This window comes from Phyllobates terribilis, unplaced genomic scaffold (assembly GCF_046119375.1).
Source record: "Phyllobates terribilis strain yellow unplaced genomic scaffold, ASM4611937v1 Scaffold_7__3_contigs__length_470593459, whole genome shotgun sequence".
NCBI classification, from domain to species: Eukaryota; Metazoa; Chordata; class Amphibia; order Anura; family Dendrobatidae; genus Phyllobates; species Phyllobates terribilis.
Genome location: NW_027362767.1, coordinates 301,485,903 through 301,499,133, shown reverse-complemented (window position 1 = coordinate 301,499,133; position 13,231 = coordinate 301,485,903). Strand labels below are relative to the sequence as shown.

The 13,231-nt window shown below is 41.2% G+C and overlaps 1 protein-coding gene across 1 annotated transcript in view; it reads right to left on the bottom strand.

The window, feature by feature from the left end:
- Positions 1-347: 347 nt before the first annotated feature.
- CUL4B (cullin 4B) overlaps positions 348-13,231 on the bottom strand; it is a 45,584-nt gene continuing 32,700 nt past the window's right edge. Inside the window, exons 14-21 of the mRNA XM_073641072.1 lie at positions 12,256-12,366; positions 10,532-10,617; positions 10,269-10,376; positions 8,491-8,604; positions 7,626-7,731; positions 6,838-7,010; positions 6,127-6,279; positions 348-4,240 (exon numbers count right to left, since the gene is read on the bottom strand). Coding sequence (XP_073497173.1) covers positions 4,145-4,240; positions 6,127-6,279; positions 6,838-7,010; positions 7,626-7,731; positions 8,491-8,604; positions 10,269-10,376; positions 10,532-10,617; positions 12,256-12,366 — 947 coding nt within the window. The 3' untranslated portion in view covers positions 348-4,144. The remainder of the gene's footprint in view (positions 4,241-6,126; positions 6,280-6,837; positions 7,011-7,625; positions 7,732-8,490; positions 8,605-10,268; positions 10,377-10,531; positions 10,618-12,255; positions 12,367-13,231) is intronic.

Here is a 13,231-nt window from a genome sequence, read left to right as displayed (position 1 = left end):
ATATCTGTCCTTTTCGCAGCTACGTTATGCCTTAAGCTGTGATTGCCTCTAACGCTTTAATGACAAAGTCGTGTGGTTAATATAAAGGTTACACTTAAAAATCTAAATATTCACAATGTCTTAGGGGGAGACGGTACAAGATCACTGTAAAACCATCTGCATTGTAAAACTAAAACATGTTCAGTTGTGACTTTGATAACTGCACATTTTTGGCACCTTTGCGCAAACTACATACAATATTGTTTACTTCCGACATCTTAAGGTTTAACATCACGTGGTTCTTTGAAGGGTTATTCCCAAAATCATAATGGGGTGTTATTTTTGTACATAAGGAATAAATCTGTGTCAATGGAATTTTTTTTTTTTTTAAATTAGCACTGATTTGCTATTACCCCTAAATTGATGACCCCAGGGCTTCCTTCACACTCCTGTTGCCACTGGATCCGTCCTCCAGTAATTCTAATGCTGCCGAGATGCACCTAATGACCCTGTCTAATAAAACATCAGACAGCCTGCTTGTAGCACAGCTCAGCTATGCTAAAGTTCCCACTGATACAAGCAGAATTAGCACTCAGGACCGTCTAATAAAACATCGCTCATACTAGTTCACGGCATCCTCATTGCCCTGACAGCTGTGTTGTAGCACAGCTCAGCAATTCCATGCTGTGACGATCCCCATAATCCACGATTAAAACGTTTGTAAATGGCGATGAATATTGGTCAAGTGGTAGGTCACAGTCACTACCTTCAAAACTATAAATGGTCACCTCACAGATAGAAATAAAAATAGCCCATATTGAGATCTATCCGTCAGGAAGAAAATGGAGAGCAGATGGAGGGGCCTGCAGTACCAAGAAGCAGGGTGCTGCTGAGAAATGTAGTCTTAGCATACAATAGGTCTGCACATTCAGCCCTGTGAAACTGGGTGCAGAGGAGCAGAAGGACATGAAAAACAAACAAAAGGTACATGAATAAAACTTTATGTTGGGCTTGTACTATGTATCAATAGTCATGCAGATACTGTGCTATGTAAAAAAAATGCCATTGTGGGAATAACCCTTTAAGAAGAAAAGAAATGCAGACAGTTATCAGTAATTTGTTAAAAAGAAGCAAACTCCATGGAAAGTAAAAAAATTACCAGAATGTGCAAGCGGAAAGCAGAGCTATTAATGCAAGCCTGGCAATTATCACCAGAAATTGCTGAATTCACAGCTAGGACTTCATGAAATTTTCACACAATATGCCATAAGATAGATGCATGTCCCACATCAATCTTGAGAACAGGAGACCCCAGCTCCACGCTTGCTTGGCTTTTTTTACTCGCATGGATTACTCTTCATCAATATTCACATGAGCCGCAGCCCCTTCTGGAGTCAGATGGGGGTCTCAGAGGTGAGATCAAATCTATCAGACATTTTTAGCATATCCTGTGGATAAGCCATAAAGTCTGTCACGGTAATCCCCTTTTAATATGCACTACATACCATTATAAACCAATATACATTATAAAGGAGCATTTTTAATTAAAAGCATAAAAAAGTGAAGACAGACATTGGGCATCAGTGAACCAGAAACATCCCAAACCTCATACAAACAGTAGTGAAGTGGAGGTGACCACACACTGGGAAAGTCGATGAGGTTACCCTCTTAGGGTATGTGCACACAGCATCAAATAGACACTGGCGGCTTTGCCCACGTTGTTGGGGTGGCTCCGCCGCTGGCGGCTTTACCCTATACTGTTAAGCATAGAGCGGACGGCTTCCCAGCAGAAGACGCCCGAAGAATGAGCAGGTCACTTCTTTTAGCCTCTTCAGGGTTTCCAAATGCTGAAAGGTTTAAAAGAAGTGATATTATTGGACAGAACATGCACAGCAATGCCATTTTGACATGGTTGTGTACTTTGTTCATTTTATGGAGCGTTTTTGTGCCCGGAATCGGTCTAAAAAAAGACATTGTGCGCACATACCCTTAGACAGATACATATTTGGGTTTTCCAAATTTGTGGGACTTAAAAGGATGCAGTCTTCATCACCAAATTTTTATTGTCCAATGCATCGAAAAATAAAGTGAAGCAACGTTACAAATAATGACAAATTTTCTATCATCACTTTGTGTCTACAGCTTCTATACAGTCCTATGTGTCTCTATTGTAGAAGTCTGAAAGCAAACCCAATGCAATCGCAGTCACATTCCCTTCCATCTTTCACCTAATGCTTTCTATATGCATTTTCGATAACTGAGGAAACCATAGAAGGTAAGGATTGGCCGCGACTCCAGGATCGAACTGTGCAGGGTTCGTACCGTAGGACACAGAACTACACAGGAGTTGGGGATACAAAATGATAAATCATTAATGAAGTATATTTGCAAAGTTGCATTTGAGAACAAATTAAAAAATTGTTGTGAAGGTGAACAAACCCTTTAAAAAGGCAAGTGTATTTAAAAATAAAAAAAAAGATTCCCTGCTAAAGTAGTTATTATAAAATTATAGGCATTTCGCAGCGAGCACCATTTGTCAGTCTTTCTTCCGAAGGACACTGTCGATGGGGAACGAAGTGTTACATTCAACAGCACAGCCAATAGATACCACGTAATGCTCTGTAAAAGATTTGGACTTAGTACTTAGTATCACTGTAACTGAAGGAGAACAGTCAGACAGGAGCGCCACAGCAGACGCTCTACTACTTGACAGGAGCGCCACAGCAGACGCTCTACTACTTGACAGGAGCGCCACAGCAGACGCTCTACTACTTGACAGGAGCGCCACAGCAGACGCTCTACTACTTGACAGGAGCGCCACAGCAGACGCTCTGCTACTTGACAGGAGCGCCACAGCAGACGCTCTACTGCTTGACAGGAGCGCCACAGCAGACGCTCTACTACTTGACAGGAGCGCCACAGCAGACGCTCTACTACATGTCTAATACAAGGTGCACAGACAAGTAAGTCTAGTCATCGAGAACACTGCTCGGGGGACATCTCCAGAAATAATCAGACCTGGCCACAAAGAACAAGTTGATGGTTTGAGGCAATTCAAGAAAAGAATGTAAACTGTAAATGGCTGCATCTGATCTTAAGATGAAAAGGAGTTAAAATATAAAGGTGCTTCAAAAGCACAATAACTAGAAGGAAAATTTATTCTCTAATACCGCTTTGCAAAATCTATTCTGTACTCACAAAAAAATTTAAAAAAAAATTATATATTCCTATTACATTTTCCTACAGACACACACTTGTAGCAGTAAATTCAATTGGAGTCTCTGATAAAAAGGCACAAAATTCACAAAACCCTTCAGTGAATTTACATTGCATACAATCCTCTCGCGCAATACCGAACCAGTAAAAAGTCAAATCAATGGCAAGAGGCCTATATCATAGGAAGCCACTATATAAAAGCTGTGACGGATTACTAGCCACACTGTATGTCTCAATGAAATCCTGCACGGGTAAGGACCATCAGCGTGTGATTTGGGACGTTCCAGCCAATTTGGTGGGCCAAAACTGTACTCATCACCCAGAAAAAAAATAAGAAAAAGCTTACAGCGTACAATCAACCATATCACAAAGTGTTCAGCTGAATGGAAACAGAACAGAGGACGATTCTTCCTATACAGTTCAGCTTGGTACACACACGGTGGAGTTTACAATACGAGCTCACGTGATGACATTATAGGAACAGGTTTAGACTCTTGTTTTGGAAGTAGTAAAAGCTTCAGATATCCAGGTAAGGCTTTAATAAATGACCTCAGTCACCGGGGCTCCTGCAAGCCTTTCTGCACACACGTGTGGGTCCGCATGCAGATTCAACCATCCATCAGATGATACCGCATTGGTTTCTTATTTAGCTTTATAAAGAGCTGAAAAATGATGTTGTATGGCCACGTAATCTTCAGAGTGTCCAGCAGATTACATCCCAGGGAAAACCCAGGACACATCATTCTAAACATGCACAAGAGTTCAACAGCATTCTTATAAATGTAACCTTTGAAAGTAGGGTTCTCCAGTTGCCGAAAACAAGTTTCTGCTCACGTTTTCTTCTTTACGCAGGATTCAGTTATCAATGGTGTAACAAGTTAATTTAATGGGATCAAGCTATTTCATTTTCCGCTAGGTGCCCATCAAGACAAAAGGCTGTCATATTTTATTATGCAACATAATTGTACTGGTTTGGATTCTCTTTGTCTCTTTCCATGTAGTCCCTGTCTATTAAGGATTCTATTCTTTTCTTCAGATCTGCAGGCTAAAAAGAGAAGAAAAAAAAAAAGAAAAGTTGTGTTACGTTTGCTAGCTCCCAGAAGGTTTGCATGGAGAAGCAATTATTTTTTTTCCCCCCATTTATATAGACAATTATTTATGGAGATATGCAATCACTATGATCAGTAGGGTATGGACCTCTGGGACCCCCATCAATTCTGGAAAAGAAAAGGCTGCAACGCTAATTAAGACTAATGTTTACATGCAAAAACCTAAAGAGATTAACTGGAATATAAGTTGGTGTGCATGCAGGCGCATGTTCACACTGGCCACTAAACAGACAAAACCTAAGATAAAAACAAAATAAGCAAATACCCTGCAGCAAATAAACATAGGGTACTTAGTTAAGATAATTTTGATTAAAAAAAAGTAAAAGCCATCCCACCTTGTCAATGTGACCCTATTTGGGACAGTCTTCACCTCTAAAATTAAAACCGTACCATATGTCTAATGACAATGTGAATAAGGACTCCATGGCTGGGTGTCCATTAGTTGTGGCCTCAGTCCTTCTCAGCCCTTATTCACATTACGTCACTTGACACATGGTAAGAGGTTTTAATACTACACAGGTCAGGACCGTCCCGAATAGGGTCACCGTGACGTGGTGGGATGGCTTTTACATTTTTTTAATCAAAATCATGTTAACCAAGTACCCGATATTATTTTCATGCACTATTGTCATTCATTTATTTACTGCAGGGTATTTGCTTATTTTGTTTTTATCTTAGGTTTTGTATGTTCACATGCAGAATTTTTTTGCTGCTTTCTTATGCAAATTAAAGTGTTTTTTTTTTTTTTTAACAGTTCCAGTAAAAAAAGATCTCAGAAATTTCACGAACACGCTTATTTTTGGTGAATAAAACAAAGTTTATCAAACATGTACCGTAGACAAAGCCCACATGTAATCCACAACCAGCAATAAACACTGTAAAAAATTTTTCAAAAACGCAGCTTAAACGCTGAAAAATGGTCGTTGTGAACGCTGCTTTTTTATTTAGTGCCAAGAGAGAAAGTTTTGACTGCAGAAAAAAAAATGCAGCATTTTTTTTCTACAAAAGGTGACTGGAGCATGATGACAGTCAAGTGACCACATCTGGGACAATCACAAGAACCAAGATGGAAGTCTTTTCAGCATTTTACCCACACAGTAACAAGCTTATTTACATGCAGGGAATTGTAACACCACTGCATTAAAGTAAATGGAGCTACGGTTGCAGGCTACCGCAAAATTTAACTAGTACTGCAGTTACAGGTGCTTCTCACAAAATTAGAATATCATCAAAAAGTTAATTTATTTCAGTTCTTCAATACAAAAAAATGAAACTCATTCTATAGAGTCATTACAAACAGTGATCTATTTCCAGTGTTTATTTCTGTTAATGTTGATGATTATGGCTTACAGTCAATGAGAACACAAAAGTCATGCACCTGTAGTTATTGAGGATCATGAAGGTTCTGGCTATCAGACTGCCACAAACTAACAAATGATGTAAAATCCCAGCAGTGTGCCATCAACTTCTATAATGACTGCATATTTTTATATATATATATATATTTTTTTTTATATATATATATATATATATATATATATATATATATATATATATATATATATATATATATATATATATATATATATATATATATATATATATATATATATATATATATATATATATATACACACCTATATCTATCTATCTATCTATCTATATATATATATATACACAGTCACTTGTAAGCTAGGTCAATACCTGCTGCACATAAGACCACCATGACCATCACCAATAAAGCACAATACCTCTGAATTTGTAATCTTTCCTAAAAAAAAACAAACAAAACAAAACACAAAATTGAGACATGGAAATTTACCTTTACTGGGAATTTAAGCTGGTTGTACACCTCTGACACCAAAAGATTGTGGCTAAGCGTTTTCCTCATCTTCATGATTCGGACAATGGCTGCGTCAATTTGGTACTGCCGGTCTTGAAAGACCCTCTCTGTAGTGCTGGCTTGTTCTTCCACCTTTAAAAGATCAAATAGTTAATCTTCGCCACAGACACAAGATACAGGGAAGCATAATTCAAAACACAAAATATCATAGTCTTACTTTTTAAAAGATGCAAACAAGGAGCTTCTCAGATTGGCCTGTCTGCCATACACAGGGGACAGAGCCAATATTAATCTGCAAGCTCCTTAGCAGAATTTTCATCCATATTAGTATCCAGAAATATTTCTAGTGATGCAATATAACTGATACCTAGGTGTTCTAGAGATTCCCAGTAAGGTCTTTTTAATAGTTCTGTCCATTAAACATCAAGTACAATTTATTAAATATTTTGTGCCATTTGTTTAAAACCCTATAGAAAAAAAATAGCTTGTGAACCTTTTGTATCTCTAAGGAGAGCATTGCCCCGCTTTTTCTTTCCCTATAGGCTTGTAGATGCCATAACAGGGAAAAGTACAGTAACCCTTATAAAAACAGCAATGAATAAGAGTTGGGAAAGGTCTGCGATAGAGGTGATAACAGAGAACACCAGTGTGCATGGAGACGTCCAGGAAAAATGTTATACAGTAAAGTACCGTTTCTTTCATCTGAATCTGGTTAATTCTTATCCTGAACAGCTGATGCTTGAAGTCATCATTGAAGGTGAACTTGTCTCCATCATCTACGTCTTTACTCTTAGGGTTCTTGGTGAGAACTCTGGCTCGGCCACAGGCCAACGACTGCAGTGTTCTCCTCAATTCACTATCCTCTGGACAGACGAAAGAAATGGTTGGAAAAAAAATATTCTATAATGTTTAAGAGTGACAGCTTTCATTTTATACCTAAATAGCACAAATGAAAATGAGAAGCTTGGTAATATCTCTTATCAGATAAATCTGCTTCTTTCTCCTTCAGGACTGATCTTTCAGTCTGTATTCATGGGTAAAATCTGTCTTCAGTGATCACAGACTTTCCCATTACATGATGAGGAGATGCCAGTTGGTGCTTTTAAGTGCCTATGGAGAGGGATGGGAGAGGAGGAAAAGAAGATAGAGACAGACAGACATTCTGCTACAAGCTCTGAAACAACAGTAACACTTCTCCACAGAACTTCATGAGCACGAACTGTCATCTCATCTCTGAAATAGGAGAGTTAAAGATGGATTTTACCCGTAAACTGAGCGTGAAAGATCAGTCCATGAGAAGAAATAGGCAGATTTCCCTCATAAAACAGATTACAAAGTTTCTTATTTTAATATGTACAATTGATGGAAAAAAAAATAAGACAATTACTCTTTATACACCTATGTTTTGTAAAAATCACAATGTTATTTTATCACCTTTATTATAAAAATAAAAAAAAAGGCATCCATTGACAGCTCACCTATGCCAGTAGCTTGCCTTATGTCTTCAAAGCTAAATTCTTCACCCTCGTTAAACATGAGCAGAACAAGTGTCTGGAAGAGCGAAACTTGTAACTCTTTTTTGCCCTAAATGAAATTGAGAGAGAAAGACTAATTTGTTTTTTTTAAGTACCCTGGGTGACACAACAAGGGAATCCATCGCTGCAATTATGTAGGCATGATTATATTATTAACTCAATTGTATTTAAACAAAGAAAAAAAAGAACAACAACAAAAACAAACAAACACAACAGAACTCTATAGCAGCAGCTCAGCAATGTTTGGGGTTGAGGTGTCCCTCCCCATACATCGCTAGAGATGCAAGGTGTTGGATCCCGGTGTGCATTTCACAGCAGCATTTAAATGGTTAAACCATAGCAATCGGCACAACCTTTGGACACTGCTGTTACAAGCAGAAGCCGGGTGTGGGCTCAGATCTGGAGCCCACTTCATACATGGGAGCCCAACATAGGACGTACTATTATGTCCTAAGTCAGGAAGGGGTTAAATATAAAAACAGTGACCGACAGCGATTGCTACACTTGAAGGCAGTGGATCTCAAACTATTATACAACACACACATTGATGCATCATCCAACCCAAGATGACTGGGGAACAGGCTGCAGTAATATAATTTTAATGGTAGCATATTTGTCAAGATAGCTATCCAACACCCTCCTTTGTTCCACCATTATACATTTTCCTCCTTGGGAACCCACAACCTCCGCACGCTTTCCCTCCCAAAATATTAGCCTACAAAGAATAAAGGATTTATTAGCTGCAGTAACAGAACTGCACAATATAAAAAGCCCTCAGCATCACAGAGCAGACAGAGTGGACGCTTACCTCACTGAACTCTGCCTTTAAGACGCACTGGCCTAATGTGGACTGCCACTGTAACTTCCTACCGCTGTGCTTCCCAAGGTAAAACGTCTTGAATATTTCCTGTAATTTCACCATCTAAAAGTAAAAAAAATAATCAATGTACATTTCATACGAGTCTCCAGATCGCAAGAAGTAACGGGATACAAGTATCAGCAACTCTTCAGATGGAGGGGGCCAAGCCCAGGGTGGGGAGAGTTCTCTCTTTACCAGTCAGAAAAACCTTACCTTATTCTACAATCATAAAAGGATGCCAAACCCTCAAGTGATCGAAAAGACACTCCCTCCCTTGCAGCTTGCAAAACTGTTGCCTCATAAAACAAAAAAATCTGCCAGGGCTTGTTCACACACAGTGGTTTAAATTCTTTTTCAAAACCGTTTTGAGCGTGGGAAGAGTCTGTCTGCAATCGCGCTCACACAGGTCTGTGAAGCAGAACAATCTCACCCAGAGATCAGACCTGCGTGACCACAGGCAGAATAATCACTGACACGCTTTCTGTGCTTCTCAGCAATATGCTCGCTGCGCTCGCTATCAGACCTGTGTGACCACAGGGGGAAGAATCACTGACACGCTTTCTGTGCTTCTCAGCAATATGCTCCCTGAGCTGTCAGACCTGTGTGAACACAGGGGGAAGAATCACTGACACGCTTTTTGTGCTTCTCAGCAATATGCTCCCTGAGCTGTCAGACCTGTGTGAACACAGGGGGAAGAATCACTGACACGCTTTCTGTGCTTCTCAGCAATATGCTCCCTGAGCTGTCAGACCTGTGTGACCACAGGGGGAAGAATCACTGACACGCTTTCTGTGCTTCTCAGCAATATGCTCGCTGCGCTCGCTATCAGACCTGTGTGAGCACAGGGGGAAGAATCACTTACACGCTTTCTGTGCTTCTCAGCAATATGCTCCCTGAGCTGTCAGACCTGTGTGAACACAGGGGGAAGGAATCACTGACACGCTTTCTGTGCTTCTCAGCAATATGCTCCCTGCGCTCACTGTCAGACCTGTGTGACCACAGGGGGAAGGAATCACTGACACGCTTTCTGTGCTTCTCAGCAATATGCTCCCTGAGCTGTCAGACCTGTGAGAGCACAGGGGGAAGAATCACTGACACGCTTTCTGTGCTTCTCAGCAATATGCTCCCTGAGCTGTCAGACCTGTGTGACCACAGGCAGAAGAATCACTGACACGCTTTCTGTGCTTCTCAGCAATATGCTCCCTGAGATGTCAGACCTGTGAGAGCACAGGGGGAAGAATCACTGACACGCTTTCTGTGCTTCTCAGCAATATGCTCCCTGAGCTGTCAGACCTGTGAGAGCACAGGGGGAAGAATCACTGACACGCTTTTTGTGCTTCTCAGCAATATGCTCCCTGAGCTGTCAGATCTGTGTGTGAGCACAGGGGGAAGAATCACTTACATGCTTTCTGTGCTTCTCAGCAATATGCTGCCTGAGCTGTCAGACCTGAGTGAGGTGAGCACAGGGAGAATACGTTATGCACATTGGGGATGGGTAGTTGGGGGGGGGGGACCTCTTACGATCACAGGAACTGCGCATGCTCGGCCAGCTGATTGGCCACTGGCAGGACGGAATGGAATAACGCCAAGGGGCGCTAGGAGCACACTTCAGCACTGTAAATTACAGAACCATTTATTGCCACCTTTTCTGCTTAGTTAAATGTACGCTTTATGGTGGCCCCTTTAAGTAACAGTTTTGCAATGAGCAAGAACCGCTAATCATTTACCTCTGGAGGTAGGTGAACTTCCATAGGCACGTAGGTTGGCCAGTAACCCATCGTTAGGATATTCACAGTTAACTCAATGTTTCCTGGCACATTCTGATTCTGCATATACTGAAATAAACAAGATGGTGCAAGTGTGCAAGGTCAATTAAAGTAATTTTATGAGAAGCAGAACAATGACACAAACACATACACACATCTCTAACAATTTCAGTAGAATAACTTTCGTATACCTATAGTCCTTTAAAGAAGGGGATATTCCCTACCTGTTTAAAGTGAACCATTATGTCTTTAGACAACTCCATGTCTTTAAACATTCCCTCAAGTTTGCTAGTAAAGGCCGCTCCACATTCTGGGAAAACAAAGACACAGTTGCAATAAAAATCACAGCCTGGTTATCATATATGGTGGTCTTACAGAGCGAGCACAGCACAATACATAATGTCAAATCAGCTAACAGAGGGATCAGGTGAGGGCAGATGTTACAGCAGCAGAGGTGTCTCAGTGACACCAATTTTCAGGTAGTGGGATCCCACTGGGTTAGCGCAAAGAGCAAGATCTCTACTATACACGCATCCGATACAGTGTACACGCCTACTGCTTGCACTTTTTTGGTGTTCCTCGAGTACATAGTCCATTTCTGATCTTCAGGCAGGATGTATCGGTTTGGGCTGTAGTCTGCAAACTTTTTCAGGCGCCTCCCTCCCTCCCTATGACTATCACACCTCTCGCTGGCACAAGACGACCCTTTTTGAACTGCTTAATCTGGAGAGGGGGACTTAATGGGAAAAGGAGGGTTTTGTCAAGCTGGGTCAGATGTAGGTGGCTGTGGTCATTAAATCATCCTAGGCTCTGAAGGATGAGTTTACTCTTCCAAATAGTTTACTTTTCAGTTTCCTATAACTCAGAACCACCATGCAAGCCCAATTCACAAATGTTCCTCCTGCCCTACAGGATTTTCCCCTGACCCAAGTGCTATTGCCCCCCCAGCAGTCAGATGCATATCATATGTGCATACTATGCAATTGGCTGAAAGTATTGTGCCACCCCATGAGTGGGCGAGACTAGATTTGGAATCCAACACTGGTGTCCCTAAAGCAAGAACTCATTGTTGATCAGCTATGGGGCTTAAGTTGGTCTCCTCTAGCTTTTCTGAGAGAGCCACACACCTCTACATCCTACATATTAGACCACAGACAGAATGCGTAGGGTTCACCCCCAGCTCCCAGATATGTGCCCCAAGTGTCATAGGAGCCCGGGAACATTTTTTTCACCTCCTGTGTAGTTGTCCAGTGACTAGGAAATAATGGACCCAGGTGGTTAGGTTTCATATGACAGTATGGGATGCCAATCACAGAAGACCACGGGATCCACATTTTGTTTATTAACCCTGAAAAAGTACTCGGGAGACATTAGAGGAGCTGATTCTAACTGAATCCTTGTTTTTTGCTTGGATGTGGCAGCACGGATCTGCCAGATTTATCATCACAAACTGCAGACATTATTACACAAATCTTAGATCTGATGAGGCAGACATACTTACTTTGATAATCCACGTCAGAGTGGCTGTATAATCCTTTTTGAAAGGATAGTTTAATTTCCATCCACCTAGCTTGATTGACAAATCCTCAGTGCCCCTCCTCCCTGCTGAGATCTCACACCACTCAGTAAAAGCTGCATCTGTCTGTCGCGCTGGTTGGTGGAGACCAAATACAATTGCGCTCATTGTTGCTCTCATTCTATAGTTGGTCTCAAAATGTTCTTCTTACTATCAGGATTATACAGTCAGTCATTCTGACATGGACAATTTTAGTTCAATTACACCAGCCTCATCAGGTCTTTATACAGTCTGTAGTGTGAAATCTGATGACAGCTGGCCACTACTAGGAGAGCGAAGTGTTGGAAGCGTCCAAAAGTGACAACATTCAGCAGCCTTGTTAATGATGCCACAGCTCATATACTTTATCACTGGAAATAATTGTATTCTTACCATGCTTTAGTTTGGAAAGCATAGACTTCTCAGCATCCACAGAAGCACTTTTCCCCACCAAAAGCCTCTTGGCTAGGTCTTTTTTGTAGAAGGCCTCAAAGACATCCTTCCCTGAATGAAATGCCAGAACATATATCTTTCACTTCTCATATCTCATCTTTGTACATGGTCATGATGCATTTAAGACAAAATAACTAAAGTGTAAAACAGCAACACATTTGTAGAAAATCAGATGAATCACACATTCTACAAACGTTCATCTTCTAACCACAGGCTGTTCATACCAATGGCTGATCAAGAGCTAACCCACAGTCAAAGCTTTAGGTTGCTCAACGGTGCATCCATAGGGCACAAGATGGCGAGGACCAAGCATCCACATGATCGCTTTCTTGGCCCATTCTGCACAGGTGCTTAATGGTAAAGGACTGCATTCAGTGTATGTAGAGACGCAGACAGCAGAACCACCTTTTAGAAAGCATTTTTTTATGAAGTACCTAGGCTCTCTAACTCCCCCACTCCTCTATAATCTTTCTCTGTGAATAACAGCAGTGAAAATGTGCATCTTGGCCGCAATGTGACTATGACCCTAAGGTTGCAAACAAAGCAGGACCTAGCATACCTAGTCAAAACGCTGGTAAGAATAACCCATTAAATCTAATGGTATTTCATCACACTTTTTCACCACTGGTAAATGATCACTTAGGCCACAGGCCCTGGTGGATCAAGACTGGTGATTTGCCGGTCAGGCTTGATGAGCAGTGCGCCAGGATTAAGAGCACACAGCATCGCTGTATATAGCAAAAATAAGTGTCTATGAACGACAGCCACAGGCTGGTTTTCACAGGGGTACCGACATGACAGGCAAAGGGGTCTTCAGCACACCCCTGGCTGTCATGGAAACCCATCGGTGCCCCCACGATCAGATCACTGCCGTACAGATGGATGCATGTAATGACGCACTGCCTGCTGGCATGCG